This window comes from Botrytis sinoallii, assembly GCF_014898435.1.
Source record: "Botrytis sinoallii strain Bc 23 chromosome Unknown BSIN_007, whole genome shotgun sequence".
Taxonomy (NCBI): domain Eukaryota; kingdom Fungi; phylum Ascomycota; class Leotiomycetes; order Helotiales; family Sclerotiniaceae; genus Botrytis; species Botrytis sinoallii.
The window spans coordinates 998,940-1,022,168 of NW_024066034.1; the positions used below are offsets into that span (position 1 = coordinate 998,940).

Below are 23,229 nucleotides of genomic sequence, written 5' to 3' on the forward strand. Positions count from 1 at the left end.
TCTATAAGTAAATAAAATTAATAATCAAAATATTATTGGTATTAAAGTCATTATACAGAAAGCTGATCGATTCTTCAATTTCTATTTGAAACTCATATAGTTAATAGTAAATTTGTATATTACCCTATAGTTTTAATATAATAAATAATCATTTCTTTAAATAAAAAGGATAATCTTACTGATTCAATATATTCTATACCTTTTTTAAATAAGAATATTAAAAGATGAAATAAATATAGCTCTAGGATATATAAAATAAGGAATTTATATTTTTAAAATATATTTTATTATTAATTAATTTATAATTAGAAATAAAGCAATATAAACAATTTATTATAAGCTATATACTATTAAAAAAGCCTTGAAAATTATTTCTTTTAAAGTTATAGATAGTTTATTTTATATTAATAAATCTTTAAGAGATTTTAATAAATCGAAAAACCATTTTAGTATTTTATATACTCAAATCAACAATCCACTATTCTTTTAATATCAAATATATTATATAATTACATAAAAACTATTTTAGCAAATATAAGTTCCTAGGGGCTGATATTATTTTCAAACTTGTTGATTTTCTATAATATTTGGTGTTTAGTATTTGCTAATCTTATAATAAGCTACTGATATTTATATGTATAGGCTTATTTCAAGCAGAGTTTGTAAATAAGATTTGTAAAGAGCTTAAAGAATAGTATAAAAAGAAAAATAATGAAATACCTTTATTATCCGTTTCTTTACAACAAGCTTTAAATAAAGAATGGCTTTCAAGTTCTAATAGCTTTTGATTTAATAGTTCTATTTATTTTATTCTCTTTATTATATATTTTTATTAATATAATCTTTATATTTATTCAATTAAATATTAATATTATATTTTTTAATACCTTTATCTTATTTGATATTAATAATATATGAGTATAAATAATACTTATTCATTAGTTCTAGATATATGAAATAAAGAATATAAGTATGTAATAATTGGCTAATGAGAAATAATAAGTGAGAAATAATTGGTAAAAAATGGCTAGTGAGAAATAACTAATAAAAAAATTATAAAGTTTAGTTTTTCAAGGTATAATATTCATTAATAATAAGGGTTGCTAGCTTTATTATTCTTTAAAGAAAAATGCTATCTATATCTTTAATAGTTTGTCTTTTATATGAAATACATAATATTATAGTATTATAAATTAAATCAATAATCTATTCAATTGATAAATAAAAGAATAGAAAATGTACTCTCAAAATGAGTAACCATAAAGGATTCAGCTGCCTCTTGAATTACTATAAGAGCAGTAGTATTCCATCTTCAATATTTTTTATTAAATGTAAATTGATTTGAAACCTCTTTAACTAAATATTAAAAAGAGACTTTTTTCAAAAGCAATTCGATTGATTTTTGATATTTTTTAATTTTTATAATATAATTGCTATACTCAATTAATAAGAAAGAAATTTATAAATCAAGAAAAGATTTATTTACTCTCTACTTTTCATTAATAAGCTCTTTTAACAACTTCTACTTTTCTTTTTTTAGACTGCTTTTTTATACTTTGAATCTTTACTTTCGAAATTTTCTTTATACTCTTATTTTTAAAAAAAGATAATCTTTTATCTACATCTAACTCTTGTTTATTCATTAATCTCTTTTCAATATTAGTATGTAATATAGCTTTTCTATATAATGTATTTGTAGTTTATATTACAGCTACAGGATTTCCTAGAATGTAATGCTTTCAAGGTCTAGATTTGAATTATTTCAGTTTATTATAGAAAAGGTTTTAAATATTTAAGGGGTATATATTTAAAAAGCTTTAAGAATAGGGGCGAAAGGAATAAGTATTGAAAAATTAAATATTTAGAAATATATGTTTGTAAATTAATATATTATATATCGCATAATTCAATTAATTATACTACTTATTTCTTATGGAATATAATTATTTCGAATACGAAAATATTATAAATAATACAAATAATATACTTTTAGAAATAATAATAATAATAATAATAATAAGCGTTATATTTATAATATTGAATCTTTTCTAAGCTTTAAAGAATTAAAAAGATATCAATAATAACTAAATCTAATAAGAAGAAGCTATAGGGAAAGCAAGAAGAATATTTGCAAAAGCGAAAAGCTAGAAATATATATAATCGAAAGGCAAGAATGATATTTAAAGAACTAAAAGTCGAAAAAGAGAAAGATAGGAAAAAGCATCAGATTTCTTATACTTTGAAAGTGCTTTGCAAAACTTCTGATTTTTTAAAGGTATTAAAGAATAAATAAAATGAAATAATTGTACAAACTTGATTGAATATTGAAATACAATAATCCTAATATATAAATCCAAATGAAAATCTGATTTTAATTAACTTTATTTAGAAAAATATTAAAGACAAAAAACCTTATTCAAAACAACAATAACTCTATATCAAAGTTTGAATCAAATAATTCCGAAACAGATTTTGAAGATTAGAAAGTTGATATTAATAAGAAAGAGAAAAAGGAAAAGAAGGAATCTAATAATAAAAAAAGAATAATAAAGTTAGAGAATTTGAAAAGATTAATTTAAAAGATTTGAATATCAATTAAGAATTAAAATAAATATAAAGATATAATATTTATTAGTTCTATAAATACTAATATATAAATTTAGATAATTGGACTTTCTGGAATTTTGATTTGGATTAAAGCTTAAAAAGCTAGTGTAAAGCAGTTTATAACTAATTTAAAGAGTCTAAACAAAAAAATTAATAAAGAATCTTCGGATTTTTTATGGGTAAAAGATTCGTCTAGATAAATTTATTTTGATTTTTTCTTATTAGTCATTTCTCTCTAGCCATTTCTCACTTACTATCCCTTATTTATTATTATATCAAATTATTAATATATTAATAAAATATATTTGTATCCTAATAAACTTCCTTATAAAATATTCAATCATTAATAACATACTATTTGAAGAAATCTTATTTCTTGAAATTCTGATATTTTGAAACTAGAGGGAGAGAATAATATCAAGCTTCCTGGACCTAAAGAATAATGGACCTCTAATAAAAGCTATAATCCAAAAAGATATGAATTTTGGATTTCTAAAGATAAGATAAAATATAAGCAAGCTTGGAATCTATTCCATTATATAGAATAAAAAAAAGATCTCTCTCAATTCCTTAAAAAATTCGAAGAAACGCCAGAAGCTATAGCAAAAGATAATGATAAATAGAGAAACCCTGATGATTACTTTCTATTCTAATTACATATACTTATCAAATTCTATTTCAATACAATATTGCTTTTCTTTTTCTCGTATTTTTCAAATTCTTTTCACTTTACAATAATCTTTCTATATAACCTTTGCAATTCCTTATCGAAAGTAGTTTATAAATTATGACAAAATAGAATCTAATTCATTACTACTTAAATTCATTATTGTATTATCTATAGTACTTAGAATACAATCAATGATATAATCAAATTGAACTTCAAATAAATCTTTTTTAAAGCTATTTTATTAAATAAAGTTATATAGAGTATACAAAGTATAAACTATATATATTTAAATTGTATATGAATATTTTTATTATTATATTAGAAATGGAAAGCGTATTTTGAATACTTCAAAAATTCTCTCAACCTTATTTCGTAAAGAAGAATGTCGAAGGTTGAAAAGCTTTTCTAGTGTTTTGAGTATCTTATTAGATTCTAATTGCTTTTATAGATAATATCTTACCCCTTTGAATAAAATAAGAACCTGCCCAGTATTTACATATCCTGTATCACCTAAATAATAATAACCTTCTGGAATTCATAAACCTTTTGAAATCAAAGTATTTGAAAGCATCTTTTGATTATTCACAGAATCTTCCCAACCAGCTAATATATAATAGAATTATAAATTGAAAGTAACTACTACAAAAACATTCTGTATAATATACCCTTTTTGATTGAAATAAGCAGATCGATCTTCGAAAGGTATTATTACTGGAATAAAGATGCTATCGAGAGCTTTTAGGCAATTTGCAAAATATATATAATATTTTTCATTTTCTGTTATTCAAGAAAGAGCGAATTATATAGTTAAATCCGATAGCTTTACTACTAATAAGTATAATATCATTATAGCATCTAAAACTTGATAAAACTATCTTAAAATACATTAGAATAAATCAATAAATAGATTTATATAAGGTGTTTTTTGTACCTATAAATTATTTCTTCAGAATAAGAAAAGGCTTTAATTATATTATATATAGTTCCACACTGACCTATAATATAAAGAAATATATATAGTTTTTAATTAATTAAAATATATTAAGAATATTATAGCTTTGTTTTTTTATAATAAAACTTAATTAAAAGTCGAAAAGTGTATAGAGGTATATATAGTTATTTTTAATAATATTAAGGGTATTTAAAATCAAAAAAAGATTATATTTTAAATTCATTAGGAATACCAATTTTTTTTTTTGAAATTGGAATATAATAAAAAGAGTTAATAACAGCAGTTAAATTATAAATCAAGATAGGAATAAACTATTCAGAATTATTAACCTTATCATTACTCATTATAAATAAGAAAAAGGTAGTTTATAATCTAAATCATTAATAGAATCTAAAGCTATAATAAAAAGAATGTTAAAGAATTTACTTTTAAACTAAAACTATATATATTCTAATATATAGGGAATAGAAATGTAAAGTAATCTAAATCGAAATCAAAGATGATTTGAAGAAAAATAAAGATACCCTATAAATTTAGATATTTGAAGTACTAATATTATTATAATACTATATGAATATAGGGTGAAAGATTTATAAAAGCCTATAAAAACACGGATTATTTATTAAATTGAAAATAAGGATTGCTTTTTCTAATCCTTGTTTTCAATCCATATCCTTGTTTTCCTATACAAATTTGATGAAAAACGCGGATTATTTAGTATCATTTTAGAGTAATCCATCTTTTCCCTATTTCGAAATACATTAAATTCGTTGAAATACGGATTATTTAACATCCAAATATGAATTCAAAATCCGCTTTCAAAAAGAATGGAATATTCAGCGGATCCAGCGCGGATTTGTACATCCAAACTAGCCCTTACTCCCATGGAGCTCATTTCTTCACTGAAGACTCCGGACTGTTTGACGCCCCTTTCTTCTCTATCACATCTAAAGAGGCTGCAGCAATGGATCCTCAGCAACGTATGGCCTTAGAAGTGGCATATCATACTTTCGAAAATGGTAAGATCGGAACGATACAAACTACCTTTATTCCTTATTCATAAATAGGCATCAACTAATTTGCGATGACTATTACAGCCGGCATACCCATTGAAAAACTTCGTGGGAGCCAAACCGCTGTGTTTGGAGCAACTATGTCGGGTGATTACTCCAAGATGATGGCTAAAGATGGTGATACTGCCCCTCCGCAAGCAGTCACTGGAGGGCAACTGGGGATACTGCCCAATCGAATCAGTTGGTATTTTGACCTACGTGGGCTTAGTATCCACCTTGACACAGCATGCTCTAGTAGCATGGTTGCAGTTGATATGGCGTGTCAAGCGATGAGAAGTGGCAATGCCAAAGCGGTCTGCTTGCCAATTTTCCCTCCTTCCCTTCCAAGCCATGACTTTCCTCCATAAATAACTCGTTACTGACTCTCAATGGGAATTACTCAGGCTTTAGTTCTAGGTTCCAACCTGCTTCTTAGTTCGGACTCAACGATCCTTCTGGAACAGGGAAATTTCCTTTCGCCTGACAGTAAGTGCTTCAGCTTTGATGCGCGAGCTAATAACTATGCTCGTGGCAAGGGCATAGCGGCTCTCCTACTTAAGCCGTTACATAATGCTCTACGAGACGGAGACATCATTCGAGCAGTTGTACGAGGAATTGGCTCTAATCAGGATGGTCGAACGCCGACACTTACGCAGCCTAGCGCCGAATCTCAAGAAGCTCTCATTCGCCGAGTCTATGCACAGGCCGGATTGGGATTTGAGGACACGAGATATATTGAAGCTCATGGTAAGTGGTTATAATACTATCAGAGCACGTATGACAAGAACCACTGACAAACTAATTATAATAGGCACGGGGACGTCGGTGGGAGATCCTATTGAGGTGTCGGCAATCGGAAATGTGTTCAGAGAACACCGCTCGCAGGAGGAACCTCTTTTAGTGTAAGATTATATGGATAGTTCTCGAACCACACACTATTTGAGCTAACTATAATATGATAGAGGGTCGGTGAAGGCTAACATTGGCCATCTTGGAGGGGCCAGTGGAGTTGCTGTATCATAAAAGCAATTCTATCGCTGGAGAAAGGAGTCATTCCGCCGACAGCCCTCTTTGAGAGAATGAACCCAAAAATTGACGCAGACTCTCACATATAAAGGTGCGTTAGCTCGAATTTAATACTGATTGATAGCATTGTTTTTTATATGTCCATTGACACGTTCAAAAAGGTTCCTATAGAGAGTACCCTATGGCCAACATCTAATCTCCGTCGAGTTTCGGTCAATTCCTTTGGTTACGGAGGGACAAATTCCCACATTATCTTGGATGATACCTTGCATTATCTTCAAAGTCATGGACTTACCGGGTACCATCATTGCACTGTCTCCCCTTGTATTGCCGAGGAGCCCACTGTCAACGGAGCCGTACATTCCACAACCACCAGTAACAGGAATGACTTCAATACTGGATCAACAGAGCTTAAGCTTCTGCCAATGCCGAAAATACTTATATGGAGTGCTGCAGATTCAAATGCTTTGGAGCGCATGAAGTATACCTACCAAGATTACTTCCAAGCTCACATCATCGGAAGCAGCGCCAAAACTGACCAGCTGGCATATACACCGGCAGCAAGACGATCTGATATGCCATGGCGAACTTTTACTGTAGTCGGTGGACAAAAGAACCCCATTGACAAAGAAAAAGTTAACGGTGACATGCTTCCTCTGGCCCTGGCGCCAGCAGTCCGAGCGCCGACTAAAAAGCCTATCATTTCCCTCGTCTTCACAGGACAAGGGGCGCAATATGTTGACATGGGGTTGGAGCTGTTATGTTACTCAGTTTTTGAGAAAAGTTTACGAAAATCTGATGGCATTTTAACCAGTCTAGGAAGTGGCTGGTCAATATTCGGTAAGTCTCGCTTAACCAGAGTTCGTTTCCTTACCTATCTAGGCAAGTTTTAGACAGTGTTAAGCTTACTGACACAATGTCCCACCCCAATTCAGATGAGCTTTGCAATGAGCAAAACATCAACCGTCCAGAATTCAGCCAGCCACTTTGTACCGTGCTGCAGATTGCCCTAGTCGACCTCCTTTCTAGTTTTGGTGTAACGTCCACTGCTGTGGTTGGACATTCGAGCGGAGAAATTGCCGCTGCGTACACCACCGGCGCTATATCTCACAAATCTGCATGCAAAGTGGCATATTTTCGTGGAAAATTAACCGAAAAACTTCGAGCTATGACTGAAATTACAGGCGCCATGATTGCAGCTAACATTCCTGAATACGAAGTTCCTGCATATCTGGCAGAGTTAGATTTGGGATCTTGGAAAGACACAGTTTGCATTGCATGCTTAAATAGCCCTACCAATGTCACACTCTCTTGCCCTTCAGAAGCTATTGATATCCTCAAAGTTGATCTTGATCAGCGTGGTATCTTTGCTCAGAAGTTGAATACTGGTGTTGCATACCATTCTCCAGCCATGCTGGCCGTTGCTGACGAATATGCCTCGCTGGTGGGCTCTCTCGAATCGGACATAGTAAAGAGCTAGACTAGCCGGATTCAAATGATTAGTTCCGTCACTGGCCATGTTGTTTCTTCGGAACTATTATCAACTGCTCAGTACTGGGTTGACAACATGGTTTCGCCTGTGCGATTCGCAGATGCCATAAAGCTGTTAGAGAAAAAGACTGAAGAGTCAGTCACAGGAGGACCAGAAATCATAACTGATTTAATTGAGATTGGTCCTCACCCAGCCCTACGTAGGCCAATAAAAGATTCACTTTCATCGCCTGTACGATATCACTCTGTTTTGGAGCGTAAAAAGTCGTCGCTACAAACCATTTTAATTGTCTTGGGAACATTGTGGTGCCACAAATATCCTGTTTCTATATTGGCCGGAAACCTTCAAGCAGAGGAAAAATTTCCCTTCCTCGTCGATTGTCCCCCATATCCATTTGATCATAGCCGACGCTACTGGGCCGAGTCAAGGTTGAGTAAAGACTTCAGACTGAGGCCAAGCTCGCCTGGATATATGCTTGGAAGACGTAATCATGACTGGAATGCACTGACACCACAGTGGAGAAATTGGCTGAGCACCGAAGCAATGCCTTGGCTCGAGGATCATATAGTGAGTATCCTATTGTCTTTTTTCTTCTCCACCTTTCTTGCTTGTAGTCACTCATCACTTTAAATGGCATGTAGATTTCCAACAAAATGATTTGCCCTGGAACAGGAATGGTAGTCATGGCCATTGAGGCTGTGAAACAAGAGATATCTGCAAGCCACCGTATAGTTTCAGGGTTTCTCTTGAAGAAAACTCAGTTCCTTGCTCCAATCACAGTCGGCAAGAATGTACAGACTGCTACTGAGACAGTCCTTCATTTGCATCCCATACAGAACACGTACGAAAAAGAACAAACATGCTATGAAGTCAATATATTTACCTACCGAGATGAACGATGGACACAATGTTTCCGCACCAATGTCCAAGTACAGAATGAAGAAGCCAATAAGACCCAAGTGGACGGCGGCCTGGAGAACCAACTTTGGCAAGAGCAGTTCCAACAGCGCTTTCAGGAAGCAGCTGAGTCTTGCAAAGAGACTGTGGATAGAAGCGCCTTCTACCGGTATTACGATGAGCATGGCATCCATTATGGCGAGACATTTCAACTTCTATGAGAAATTGAATGGGACGGTAGTCAAAAGTCAACTGCACGAATTGATCTAACTGCATTTCAAAAACAGCATGAGATAATTGAGAGCCCTACCCATCCAACTGTTCTAGACGCAGGCATTCATCTCCTTCTAGTACAAATCTCGAAAGGCCTTGGTGAAGATGGTGCAACAGTTGTTCCGCAACGGATAGCAAACCTATGGATTTCAGCCAAAACATGGAGCAGCTCAACGTCATCGTTGCGTCTGAATTCAATTCTCAATGCAGAGCCTGACAGCCCTGGCAGTCTCAAAGGCTCCGTATGAGCATTGACTGATGATTATTCACCTCTTTGCTCCATAGAGGATGTGATTTTGACGGAAGTTTCGCAACCCAACCAGTTCAAAGATCCAGATGACCAAGTAATGATTTACAACATTGCTTGGAAACCGCAGCTGAGCTCTCTGACTGGTAGAGAGCTGCTCAAATTTTGCGATGATACTGCCCTGGTCCACGACGAGACCTTCGAAAATGAATGGGCGCTGAAGGTAGATACCATCATGATATTAGCTACGCGAAAAGCCTTGCGTGACTTGAAAGAAGTAGATCTCGATCGTGCTCCAAGCTATATGCGACGGTATGTAAAATCTCTCCAGCACCTCTACGTCACACCATCAGCTGGTGAAACTAAATATATGAGTGACTCGGAACTTGATCTCCTTCTGGAAGAGTGCGAACTAACAAATCCAAACTGTGGCATATTTTTGACCATTGGCCGTATGCTACCATCCATTCTACGGGGTGAACAAGACCCTCTGGAGCTGATGTTCGCAAGCAAGAGTGCTGAAAAGCTCTACACCTACCTCGCCAACCAGCAAATGCGCGATGGCCGATTTGCAAAATTCCTCGACATAGCGTCACACGAGAAGCCCACTCTTAAAATTCTCGAGATTGGTGCAGGAACTGGAAGTATGTCTCGTCATATCCTCGGCTCTCTCGACCGCTTCGAGAAAGAAACAGGTCAATACCGTTTCGCCAGCTATACATATACCGATATTTCACCAATGTTTTTCGAAGCTGCGCAAGAGGAATTCGGAGACTTCCATGGAAGACTGCTGTATAAGACACTTGACTTGGAACGCGACCCCGTTAAACAAGGTTTTGAGCTTGAGAGTTATGATTTAGTCATTGCAGGTCTCGTTCTTCATGCTACATCTAATCTAGAGGCAACTCTGGGGCGAGTAAGACAGCTGCTCAAGCCTGGAACTCACATCGTTATGCAGGAAGTAGTCGCTACGAATAGTGCTCGTGCTAATGTCACCTTCGGCTCGCTTCCGGGTTGGTGGCTCAGTACCGAAGAGTGGAGCGAATATACACCTCTCTTGACAACAGATCGTTGGGGAGAGCTATTACTCGAGACGGGATTCTCTGGGGCAGAAATAGTCCTCAGGGATTATAAAAGCGACATTTGCCACCTATGCAGTATGATTATTTTGAAAAAGGTCAATACTGCAGAATCAGAAACGATCGTAGCTTCAATGTTGAATGGCGATTCGGAGCCTAAGCAGAATCGGATCCAGCTTTTTATCGATGGGAACTCTGATTCTCAACGTATCCTAGCGGCAGAGATCCACAATCAGAACCCAAATACACAAATCTTGGAATTGGAACATCTCATGAAGGGTTGTGGTGGCCTTCGTCCAAAGACACCATTGTTTCTCTAGTGGAGTTCGATATGACACGATTAAGTTCTTTGTCTGAGCAAGAATTTCGGTCATTGAAGGAGCTTGTACAAGGCGTAGAAGCTATTCTGTGGGTTGGTTATCTGCCATTAGCTGATGGCAAAATGATCAATCCATTTCCCGCCGTTGCGACAGGTTTTCTGCGCAGTATCCAGTCTGAAGAACCTGAGAAGCATATTGTAACTCTGATCGCAGAGTCCGGTTTCCCGAGCACAACAGCGAAACATGTGCTCGATATCCTCGACAAATGCTTTGGAGAGAAGCCTGCATCTCTTGAAATTGAGTTTGTTGTGCAAGGTGGCCATTTGACGATTGGGCGCTTGATGAAAGGAATTGAACTCGATGCCGAACGGTCGGCACGCGTAAGACCACAACTCCGTACGGAACCATGGAAACCTGGTCCACCAGTAGCGCTCGAGGTCGGAGTTCCTGGAATGCTAGATAGACTGCGTTTCGTGGAAGATACTGCATATAACGACGCCTTGGGTCCGGATGAAGTTGAAATCGGGGCCGTTTCATGGCCAATTAGCTTTCGCGATGTGTTTGTGGCACTTGGTAGGCTAGGTATGGATGGGCTTGGCGTTGAATGTGCGGGAGTCGTCACAAGAATTGGAAACAAGTGTCAGTATGAAATAAAATGTGGTGATCGTGTAGTGATGGTTTCAGTGGGGTGCATGAAGAGTCATCCGAGGACTGGAGCTGACAGAGTCGTTAAGATCCCCAACAACTTATCGTTCAACGAAGCTGCCGCGGCAGTTAATCCTGGTATCACGGCATACTACTCATTGATAAATATAGCGCGTCTGCAACGTGGAGAGAAAATTCTTATTCACTCCGGTGCAGGTAGCACCGGTCAAATGGCTATCGCCATAGCACAATGGCTTGGAGCAGAAGTTTTTACCACTGTTGGGTTTGATGAAAAGAAGCAACTTCTTATTGATCGATTTGAAATTCCTGATGATCATATTTTCTACAGCCGTAATACGTCATTTGCCAAAGGGATCATGCGGGTAACTAAGGGTTACGGCGTTGATGTTGTGCTTAACTCATTGTCAGGGGAAGGACTTCGTGCAAGTTGGGAATGCATCGCACCATATGGAAGGTTTGTGGAGATCGGGAAAGCGGACATCGGGGTAGACTCGTCGTTGCCTATGGGTAGCTTTGCGAGAAATACCAGCTTTACTGATGTTGACCTCGTACATCTATCCGTTACAAATGTCAAGCTACTTCGTCATCTAATAGAAGAAGTGGTGACCTTGATATCTCAAGGGGATATTGGCGGGCCAGAGCCTTTCCACTTGTATCCTGCATCTAATGTCGAAAAAGCCTTTCGGTATATGCAAAATGGAAAGAATACAGGCCGCATTATCATGACGAGTCGAGATGAGGATCCTATCCCTGTAGGTCTCTCCTTCTTAAGCAGTAACCAAGATACCTATTCACTAATAATTGAATAGAAATTTTTGACTCTCAAAAGTGACTGGAATATGGATGCTGGTGCATCTTACGTCGTTGTTGGTGGATTTGGCGGTATTGGCCGCGCAATACTTCGATGGATGGCAGATAGAGGGGCTAAAAACCTCATAGTTCCCTCAACTTCGGGAACATCATCCCAGGCAGCGGTGAATATAGTCTTAGAACTAACAAGGAGAGGCGTTCGCGTAATAACAAAAATTTGTAATGTTGCATCAGACACAGATTTGATAACATTGCTACAAGACTGTGCCGTCAGCATGCCGCCTATTAAAGGATGCATCAACGCGGCTATGGTCCTCCAGGTTTGCATTTCTCCTACTATTCTTTTCATGAGTGTTAAATACCTCCAAGCTCCTCTTCAGATTTCCCGAATCGCTCTTTTCACTTCCTGTTGGTCATGAGACACGAGCTTACACGAAATTAGGACTCGGTATTTGAAAACATGACACATGCGCAATGGACAAGAACGATACGGTCCAAGGTCAATACAAGCTGGAATCTTCACAAACTATTGCCTAAGGATATGGATTTCTTCATCCTTCTCTCATCCATCGCAGGCATCTATGGATCCCCCGGACAAAGTAATTACGCAGCTGACTGTACCTTTCAAGACGCTTTAGCAAGATCCCGATCCGCTGCTGGATATCGAGGCTCAGTTTCAATAAACCTCGGCTGGATGCGTACCATCGGTATTATTGCCGAGACAAAAGAATATCAACGTAGCCGCCTAAATGTGGGTGATATGTCCCAAGTTGTGGAGGCTGATTTCTTCGCTCTGCTTGAGCATTATTGTAACCCGCTGCTGCCCCCTCTCAGCACCCAGGATAGCCAAGTTCTAATTGGTCTAATAACGTAAGCACACGTTCATGCTCGGGGCGAGGCACCGATCGATTTTTTAAAACGACCTCTCTTTGCTGGCTTCAGCGCTCCGCAGCTTTATGATGTGAATAAGCACAAATCTACCGTCTGAACTCAGGAAGACCCGGCTGTCCTTTTCCGGCAAGCCGCGACCCCCCAAGACCGCAGCGTGGTGGTTGTTTCGGCCCTTAAAGCAAAGCTGGCGCGGGCATTGGATGTCTCAGTGGATGATGTAGATTCTCATTCAGCCTATCAGACTACGGCACAGACTCATTGATGGCTGTGGAGCTGCGTAATTGGATTCGGAGAGACTTCGGGGTCTCTGTCGCTATTTTTGATCTCCTTGGTGGTGCCGACATTGCGACATTGGGGGATTTGATCGCGAAGAGGTGATGTTGGGATATACAACTCAGAGTGAATGGACATACACAAATTGGGCTTTGTATTTTAGATTTAGCCGAATGAAATTCTTTCCAATGCTAACCTACACAAGCTTCAATCCCCTTGCAGTCATCTCAAGCTGCACCATCAACTCTGTCGCTCTACGATCCGCTTCAGCTCCGGTGGTGAGTTTGGCGCCTTCATCTAATCCATACCAATCCAAAACAGCCTGAGATGATTTACAGACTTTGATACTGTCTTGATCAATAATTTGAGCTATGAGTGTGAGAAGAGCAAAACTAGAATATCGGACCTTTAATCTTAGTTTAAATGAAATAAATAATTCGAATAGCAATCTTTCCATCTTTTCAGTCATCCACAGATCAAAACCGAGATCAATATAGCACAAAAACAATGTCAATACAGAAGCTGTGCTACCGGATATTTGAAGTTTGGATCTTCGATACATTCTACACTATGGGTTGGAGATTCGATTCAGCGAGTGTTCAGATGTTTATGAGGGTACGAGACAATGGCTCAAAGTTTTGAGCATGAAGAATGAATTTTACTACAGTAACCTTATATTCTTGAATGGTTGAGAGCATATTCTCGTCTCACAGTCAAAGTCGAAAGCGCACTTATGATCAGCTTTATTTTCTACAGTCCACATAGAATACCCCGTGTAATGCTTCAACATTATGGGTAGATGCAAGCACTGGAAGCTCCTTGATTCTGCCAAATGTTCAAGATCGAGATGATTCGAAGTTGTCAATGGTAACGTGTCCTAGAGCGTCAATTCATTCGCCCCTTTATTCCTTCAGGTTTCGTGTGCTCGCACAACTTGAGGCACATGCCCTTGTATAAGGCAGCTTACTGTATGAGTTATAGCCCCTGTGATATGCAAATAAGCAATACGACTTCGTCGATGAGGCACAATGAACGTTTTTAAACACCAGCATTTCCCAGTCGTATCATGATTCCAATTCCATCCCTCCCTGGAAGCTATTTCTCACCATGAAAAAGAGCAATCTCTCATCTATTTTTTCTTGGCCTTTCTGTCGTCTCAAACTCATTTCTACAGTAATTGAAAATCGGAATCAACAAGCTGAGAGACCAAAGCAAGCGATTCGATCCGGAAGATGGAAAGCGTCGTGGTGGTGCGGGCATACATATACTACCTATTATATTCACCATAGTTTTATTGTTCTTGAATGCTTCTACTGTCTATGCGACTTCGATAGGTGTGGGCACTGCAAGTGTAAACGCTCGACTCAATGGGCTACAATTCGCGGCCAAAATACACGAGATACTCATCGGAGCTTCCTTATCATCTATGGTTCTATCCCTTGTTCAATACAGAATCTTTCAGGCTGGAGTACCAATTGGTAGTCTCTTCATTGCTTTCAGAATCACCGACCTTGCATCACTCTCAAGTCCCGAATTCTGAGCTGCTTTGACTGCTGATAGAAGCCTCGAAAGACGTACGTCCCTTGGTTTTCTATGTCTCATGATAGTAATTTCAACTATACTGGCCGCTGTGAGTGGTCCTGCGTCTGTAATCTTGATGATATCATCTCTAGATTGGTAGAACTTCCCCTTTTCAAAGGATTCCTTTCTGCCTGGTACGGACTTCCGACCGTGGCTTCCGAACGAATCAAGTTTTCCAACAGGTGCATTCCGAGCGGAAACTAGCTTTAACGAACTATGGCCAAATCGCATTGATCGCTCATATTCCTATTCCTCGGTTTGTGGGTTTAGCAATAAACTATTTACCGAGCAATGTCCAGCTGGTGGCCATTCTGTTATTCAAACGTGGGCTCGCACACAGGGACATTCTTTTGTTAACGATTCATGGAACATAACAATGCCGATAACACTTTCGGACAGCGCCTATGATTCAGTGGGATTCTCCGTGACTACAATATACAGTAGTCGTTTTATTGAGGGGACAGGGCGCCATTATAATACTAGCGATCGTTATGGTCCTGAATACACATTGAGTTCGAACCAGAGAGCGTAGTACATGGGTCAGGCGAGTTCTGCACTCGCTACTGGTGCTCTTTTAAATATTGCTGGGATACATACTACTTCTGAAAATGAAACTACCAGATTGCAAGTATTGGTCAATGATAGGAGACCCCCAGCCCCCCAAGTATTTGCTGCTTGTTCAGATTTCTACTATAATGTGACAAATGAGAGGGGGGATGAATATGATTCTCTTGCAAGTCTTCAATTGCCATTCCTTGAAAAAGACTCAAGCAATGGTCAATACTGGTATGCAGAATCTAAACAGGCTTTGAATCATGGAAATCTTCTGGTGGCTGGCCATTGGCACTATGGATAGCACCAACAAATCAAAGTGCCCATTCTCCCTCAATAGGGGCAGTGACATTACGGAGTGTTTCAAGCCATGCGAAATGGAACATGTTGGAAATAGAAACGTGCTCCATCTATGCTGGCTGGCGGTCTTCAGAGCTTTTTATCGATCCCAAGACAGACCAATACATTCATTCTCCAGATCTCACGAATCCTACCAAAGACATGGACGACTGGACTAGCGCAATCAACGAATCGAGAGATTACCCTATGCGAAATGCTTAGATAGACATTGATTGGGCAAATTTCGCTTTACCACCAAACTACACAATACTATCCATTGCGCTATCATCTACCGAGTCTCAAGCAATACCATTGGGCTTAACAGTCAGCAGCCTCATACCGGACGCGATGTCAAGAATCCGTCGGTCCGGCCAGATTTCGATACCGTTGATCGAATCCGAGGCATCGAAGCAAAACCATGATAATGAGAAATATACATACATCACCGTCAACCGATTTCGATATGGCTATAGCTATCCTCTTCGAGGAATCACTAAATGGCTTGCTTTATCCATTCTCCTCTTACATATTTTTCTCGCATTGGTACATACGGTGATCATCACACGCATGGGATGGACTAGTAAAATACTGAAATCTCTATGCGAAATTCTTGTTCTTGCCATCAACTCGTCGCCATCTACGGGACTGGACAATACATGTGCAGGTATCGACCGGCTAGATACATACAAGCAAATAGTAAAAGTCAGGGAAACATCATTCGAGCACTTAGGCTTGGTGATGAATGGAGATGAGGATAAGCATACTGAGAAGGTGGTGATAGACAAGGAGTATGGAAGTCTAGAACAAAAGGAAACTTCTCATTGTAAAGAAGATTGATCGCAACGATAGATGACATGGGGAATCCAATTCTTTTATCGAAAAGAAAAGAGATATAATGTACATCATCAACTAGTAAAAGCCCACAAGGGGGATCAATAGAATCCGAATCAGAGAGTATAGAATCACCCAGTATGGTTGGTCCATCCGCAAGTTCGGCAATACATGCACGACATCAATGATCACATCCCGCTCTCACAAACAGCGCCTACCTATAAATATCCATAATTCCACAACTCAATACGCATTAACATCAGTGACGAAAATACATCAGAAATTGAGTCCCTACCATATCATATCATACCAACTCCTCACTCCCTAACCCCCAATAAAAAGCACGCGACAGCTCAAGGGACAAAAGAATAAAAGGACAAAAGGACAAAATAATAAAACAATACATCAACATCCACATCCACATCCACATCCTCATCCTCATCCTCATCCTCATCCTCATCCTCATCCACATGCAGGAACGAACGAACCTTCGCGAGAGCGAAATACCCGCAGAATCTGCAGAGGGGTCGGCCCGATCAATCAATGATACGATGCGATGCGAAGGATGAACTACATCGATGATATTGTATTACTGCTGTGGAACACTTACTGCATGGATGCATACATAGACACATCAAGTATAAAGATGATAACAGGATAGCGATTAAACAACTTCATTGCGGGTTCACCATACGAACATGTAATATCACATAGAAGAAGAAGGAAAAAAATCACATCACAAAGGAACAAAAGTCATTGAAAAAGTGCTCCTCATTTATTCGGCCAGTGACTGAAATCTTGATAAAGAAGAAACGCGTAGTTTTAGAATCAAGGCCTTCCTTCAGCTGAGCCGCATAACACAATAAAGTTTTTCTGTCCTCCCCCTTCCGCTCTTGTCCTTACATGCTTTACATGCCCACTATTTCGATCAGTCCATCGATTTGAATTGTAACGCACATGTAGCACATCCCCAACCCAGCCACATCTAACCATCAACTCTTCCCAGCTCAAATCAATATCTTATTATCCTACTCGTAATGCAATGAACCCATTGAATGTTGAGCGATATCAAAAAGTCAATTAGAGAGGAAGGAGAAGAGAAAGCCGTATGAAACAAAGGAAATACATTCTTGCAAAGTCCATCCCAGATTTACCATTTGTTCCTAAGATTACATGCATACATGCAGATGATCAAGCAGTTGCTCGAGTACTTCATGTGTAGTAAACGATAGTTTTGAAAACTCTCCCCCCAAACCCTTGCTAACTGTTTTGTTTTTGCATACCACAACCTTCAAAATGTGTTGCCAACCTGTCGAGAAAAGGAAAAATAAAAGGCTGCCGTCAAAAGACTTGCAAGAGATTGCAAGAACCCGTCCCTCCATTCTTTAATGCATTTGGTATTGATTTGCAAAGTAACATCAATGCTTCTGAGACGCCGGAGAAAGTAGATTCGTTGAAAAGGAATTGTGTGAAGATGCGCTGAATTATTTGGGGGCAGGTACAAGAGGTGCTGGAGTAGTCCATGTGCGTGTAGCAAGCTCACACAATCTTCGAATGACATTTGTAGTACCGGAACCACTTGCTTCATCCTGAACAAACTTCTTTGCCACAAGAAGCTTACTGCGGTTGTCACTTTCATCGAAATGGAGTGGAGTGTCGTTAGGTGTATAATCAGAAACACGTTGTTCCATGGCTCGAATAATGGCAATTGAGTACAAGACATCGCGATTCTCTCGGCCATCCAAGAGATTTCTTAGGGTACCAAGAGTTTCATCAACGTCCTTGACACAATTGGGATCATCTTCTCGAAGACATACAAAGTTTGCCAAAGTGTACCAGAATTCCAGTTCCCTCAATCTGTGGTGATCTCCACTTCCTTGGACAGGAGCAGTGAGCTGGTTACTTTCAGCAACTTTACCCGTCAAGAGACATTCAAAGACTGTTAATCGATGATCCGCCTCAATTGGATCGTCCTGGGCAGGGAGCGCACTCTTAGCCTCAACCTTGGCCTCCTTTGCATCCTCTGCACCAAGCTTAACCATACAGGCCAAAGCCCAAACAACCTTTGCTTCAACACTGGCGGTGTGTGCGATGGCGATAGGATCAGACACGACGGTTTTTGAGAATTGGAGGAGTAATGTGCCAAACTTTTCGAGTAGTGGTTTGTCGGCCATGAGTTTGGCAGCACCTTTGGCACTGAACCATTTTGATTCGAGGAAACTCTCTAGACCAGGAGAATAGATACTGTAGTAGAGATGCCTGGCTTCTTCGAGTGATTGTGGATTCTGCGAAACATCTTGCACCGTCTGGTCGGCAGGTGCAGGGGGTTGGGCATACAATAGCAAATCGTCGATAGATCGTTGAGCTGGAAGAAAAGTCGTGTCAGCTGCTTCGTCTGCAAAAGATGCAACTGGAGGGGGGGAGGGGGAACCAGCACCACCTCTGAGGTGGGTAGCATCGGATACTTGGAAGGGGTACGGAATTGCACTTGGCATAATTTTTTGGTGAAGTCGGAAGGTGGGCATACCTGGAGGAGCATTGTGGAACGAGCTAACAATCGGGATTGGAGCTGCTGCTTCCAAATTTGGATCGATTGCAGATGAATAGTCATAATGTTGACCAGCACTGGGTGCGGTCAGAGCAGGATCATATGCCATTGAAGCTGGAACACCGTAACCACTCTGTAGCATCTGTGGTTGGTTTCCGTAAGGATTTGCGGTCGCGATCGATGAAGATTGCGAAGGTGCAGAGCTAGGTGCTGGCTGTATGGCAGCAGGACCTGGTTGTTGTTTGAAGATGGGATCGTAACCTAAACATTCACGTTTTGATTTTTGACAGTTTCGGCAGGCAGGATGTTGTTCGTCGCACTGATGAAAGAGGTTAGCAGAATTTTCAGATAGATAGTGAAGGCGATGATGATCGCGACAACGAGTGAATTTATCGATCTGCCAACGAAAACAAATTGGAAAATTGATAATCTCGCTCTACTCGTGGGTCTGGTCTGGGTATCAAGGTCGCTCGTCTCGCTCGCTCATGTGCCTTCGCCTACTTAGGTGATTCGCTTGCATATAGACGAAAAGATTCCCATCGCGAAGAAACTCAGCCTCAAACTTCAATTCATTCTTTCGATAATGCGACGAAATTAAAACATTGAGAACTGACCTTAATTCTTCTCTTTCTGCACGTCAAACAACCCGTCTTGGTCCTACGCTTGATCTCCTGATGGAAAAATAATATGTTAGCACGATGCGATGCCTGAAATGACGCGATGACACGATAACAACGATGATTTACGAATCCTACATACCTTTTTGTGTCGACCTCCGCTCATGACTCGAGAATCTACTGGAAGCGCGTATCGCATATTTGGATCAGATGTAACATTTGGATATTGGTGCTGATGGGATGGATGAGGGAGTTGATTTTGGTAGTACGGGCCGCCCATTTGCGCAACTGGTGGAGGTAAAGGTGATCCCATGTGCTGATGTTGTGCGGCTTGCTGCTGTTGTTGCTGCTGCTGAAGAGGATCCAAGGAACGCATGCTTGGGAGAGAAAGGGAACCGTTGCTTCCGGTCGAACTCGCACGATATGGCTCGTTTTGGTTACCTGGTGGCGGATAATTATATTGTGAGGTTGACAAAGAAGGCGACGGGTAGGAAGTTGGACTTGGGTAATTAACTGGTTGTCGTTGAGAACCTTGTTGAGAGCCAGACATTGATGGAGAGGAAGGCGCCGAACCGTTTTGTTGCAGATGATTTAAGTGCGGACTATTCCTATTATTGTGTTGCTGTGCCATATTAGGATTGATTATGACACGGTCGCGCTGCGTTGATTATTTTGATGTTCTTTTTTTTTGAAACCTTATCTAACCACCGCCTTAAAATGAACAGGAAATTTTAATTGAATAGAAATTACTCAAGTCCTTTGAATTAAATCGATCTAGAATTATTTGATTCGATGAATTCTCTCGGCTTGCTGTACTTAGGAGTTCGTAGCGAAACTCGTTTACGAGACGAAAGCGAGCTGTCGCGGTAAGTAGGTAGGTAGGTGGTAGGTAGGTAGGTATGGAAACGAGTTTAATGTTTCGAAGAGGTATGAAGTGTTGAGAGGTAAAGTACGAGTAAGAGTTTAGAAAAAGGTGGTAAGGTTTTGTTGTGGAGAAGAGGAATCGGAAATGGATTCTGAAAGGGAGCCAGAGAGGCAGAATTAATTTGGATTGATTTGATTTGGTAGATTTGATTTGGACCTGGGAAAGGGAAGGCTGGTATGGTATGGAGTGGAGTGGTGTGGTATGGTATAGTATAGTATTGTATTGTATTGTATTGTATTGGATTCGAATTGTATGGTGGGTTGAAAGATACAATGAAATTCCTTGGGAGGGGTTTGAAGAAAAGTTGAGTTGGAGAGAGTTGGAGGGAAAGGTTAACTGACAAGGCAGGGTAGTCTCAAGGTAGAGAATATGTCATGTCATGTAGAAAGTAAGGTAAGGTATCGTAGAGTATCGTAAAGTATCGTAAAGTAAAGTAAAAAGGTAGATCGGTCGGAATAAAGTAAGAAGTTGCGGCTGCAAGCTGGTTTTCTAAAGCTTTTTGGATTGAAGGGAACCTTGGCCTGGGAGTAAATTTAATCATTTAATCACTTTGTCTGCCCGAATTTCAAGGTATCCATCCAGTTCAATGTTCAATTATGAATTCACTCCGTCATTCGAACTACTCTCTCGACCTTTCATTGAAACTAGACAAACTAGCTTGCGTCTAGTACATAGCTGGAGGTATTTGATTGAACAGATACTACGAGTAACAGTGAATAATGCATTTCATTCCTTACCCAGTTCTTGTACCTATTAGTCGAAAATTGTTTGTTATCTGATGGTCCATCAAGTTGGAGCTAGCAATCATCATAGAATTATTACCACTGCATACCTAGGAAGGTGTTGCTACTAAAACCATCCATCCATCTTTCTCCTGATACATGTTACATGTTACTTGACATAGTACCTAGCTATATTAACTACCTACCTAGGTAATAAGAACAACTTTGAACAACTGTACTGTGTACTTGAGTACCAAGGTATTGATTGAGTAGTAGGTATTAACCAATAAATTCCACAACTGACTCGAAATGGATATAGTGAATTTAAATCTATCCATCTCCTTTTCCTAATTCGATTACCTACCCAAGGTCCATTTCTCCTTTTCAATTTTATGATTCGTAAAACTCGAACCAACAAGACCTTCTCAAATACCTCAATCTACCATCATACCATACCATCATTTCTGACGCACCTTACTTTACCTTACTTCCTGACTGTACTACTTTACGTAGGTAGCTCGCCTTTTTCCCCTTCATGCACGACACAACACTTACGGAACCCCTGTCGAAAGAATAGCCACTTGAATGTCCCCTTCAACTCGGATGATTACCGTTTAATTCATCTAGCTGCGGTACGGCTTGACTAAAAACAAGCGATGGAAGAATTATAGAATCTTCGATGCATGTTAAGACCTTTGCGAGCTTCGCTACGAACCGACGGGGAGCGAGAAGAGCGCAGCACGCGCGAAGACGAAGATCTTTTCTCTACGAAGTAATCTCTTCATGCTGACTAGGTAGAGCGTTCCCAAATGGGCAATACATCCTTTTCAACTAGTGAAATATGGTTGCCCTCGTAAGCACTCTTATTACTCTGTCTCTCACATGCCTCTTCGAATACATGCTGAGAGTAGAATGAAGATGTCGAGCTTAATTTACCGAATACACATTCTTCTGAATCTTTTCCTATGACCTTATTCAGGTCAGACATATCTTCAGAAATTATGCATGTCAGAATGCTTGCTGAGCTAATCTTGGAATAATGAAGGATTTCCATTCTATTCACGCAGGAAGAATACCCCTGGTCCTTATTCCTAGACATAGCTAATTGGATAGCCTGAATACATAAGCCACTGCAACGCAACGTCGAAACAAACTACCTTGGAAGTTGGTCCGGCTGAGAAGCGCATAAAGGAAAGGATAATATGTACAGGATGAGATTCTCTCGTTACCACTTGCAGTCTTTCGACCTCCTCCGTAAATGACCAAGCTTGACGCGACCCGTTTTTCAATTTCGTCTCCGCATTATCCTCCACCCATCCAAACCCTAATCTTAGACCCTCGTACCCGGCATTTGAGCAAAAAAGGAGGTTTAGCGCACAACAAGCGTACAATCAATGCATGCCATCTCCCGCAACCCCTCAGCCTCGTGGTTCACTCTAACGCAGGAGGAAATTCCATTCGTGATCTCACAATGGTGTATGAGATCTTCACTTCTCTTCTCTACGGTGACATCCTATCTCGGAGCCAAGCTTTTGTTATCTCCCACAGAAGAACTCGGAAGGTATTCACATGAACAAGGTGTCGACAAGGGTCCTCTGACAATCTGTTTCAGCAATTATTCGAAACGGGTTATATGGGTACCTGCACCTGCACCTGCCTTACCTACATCGAAGCATGATGGTTTTCATGCTAGCTTGCTTGCTCGCTTGCTTGCCTGCGTGAATTGCTTGCTTCGCTTCTACCTTTCTTTTAGCCGGGTACGACCGAGGATGCATCCATGGTTCAATGGGAGAAGAAAGGCTGAAATGAAGAAATGCCTCGTGAAAGTTCAATTCTGCGGTCTGTGGTGCGGATAAGAT

The 23,229-nt window shown here is 39.4% G+C and overlaps 5 protein-coding genes across 5 annotated transcripts; 4 read left to right on the plus strand and 1 right to left on the minus strand.

Annotated features, from left to right (window-relative positions):
* Positions 1-5,193: 5,193 nt before the first annotated feature.
* On the plus strand, positions 5,194-13,079 carry EAF02_004726 (uncharacterized protein; the record flags this gene model as incomplete). Its single annotated transcript, XM_038900774.1, has 14 exons — positions 5,194-5,248; positions 5,327-5,595; positions 5,686-6,028; positions 6,093-6,183; positions 6,432-7,147; positions 7,201-7,775; positions 7,860-8,366; positions 8,441-8,865; positions 8,938-9,211; positions 9,293-10,431; positions 10,512-12,033; positions 12,091-12,411; positions 12,534-12,900; positions 12,967-13,079. 14 exons carry the CDS (start codon positions 5,194-5,196, stop codon positions 13,077-13,079), a joined length of 6,717 nt encoding a protein of 2,238 aa, XP_038759286.1.
* A 2,292-nt stretch (positions 13,080-15,371) lies between these two features.
* On the plus strand, positions 15,372-15,949 carry EAF02_004727 (uncharacterized protein; the record flags this gene model as incomplete). Its single annotated transcript, XM_038900775.1, has 2 exons — positions 15,372-15,612; positions 15,642-15,949. The coding sequence occupies 2 exons, from the start codon at positions 15,372-15,374 to the stop codon at positions 15,947-15,949; spliced, it is 549 nt and encodes a 182-aa protein (XP_038759287.1).
* A 126-nt stretch (positions 15,950-16,075) lies between these two features.
* Positions 16,076-16,564, plus strand: EAF02_004728 (uncharacterized protein; the record flags this gene model as incomplete). Its single annotated transcript, XM_038900776.1, has 1 exon — positions 16,076-16,564. The coding sequence occupies one exon, from the start codon at positions 16,076-16,078 to the stop codon at positions 16,562-16,564; it is 489 nt and encodes a 162-aa protein (XP_038759288.1).
* A 1,478-nt stretch (positions 16,565-18,042) lies between these two features.
* On the minus strand, positions 18,043-20,354 carry EAF02_004729 (uncharacterized protein; the record flags this gene model as incomplete). The annotated part of the gene is made up of 4 exons (XM_038900777.1): positions 18,043-18,923; positions 19,086-19,425; positions 19,721-19,777; positions 19,866-20,354. 4 exons carry the CDS (start codon positions 20,352-20,354, stop codon positions 18,043-18,045), a joined length of 1,767 nt encoding a protein of 588 aa, XP_038759289.1.
* Positions 20,355-22,764: 2,410 nt separating this feature from the next.
* On the plus strand, positions 22,765-23,174 carry EAF02_004730 (uncharacterized protein; the record flags this gene model as incomplete). The annotated part of the gene is made up of 2 exons (XM_038900778.1): positions 22,765-23,088; positions 23,124-23,174. 2 exons carry the CDS (start codon positions 22,765-22,767, stop codon positions 23,172-23,174), a joined length of 375 nt encoding a protein of 124 aa, XP_038759290.1.
* Positions 23,175-23,229: the final 55 nt, after the last annotated feature.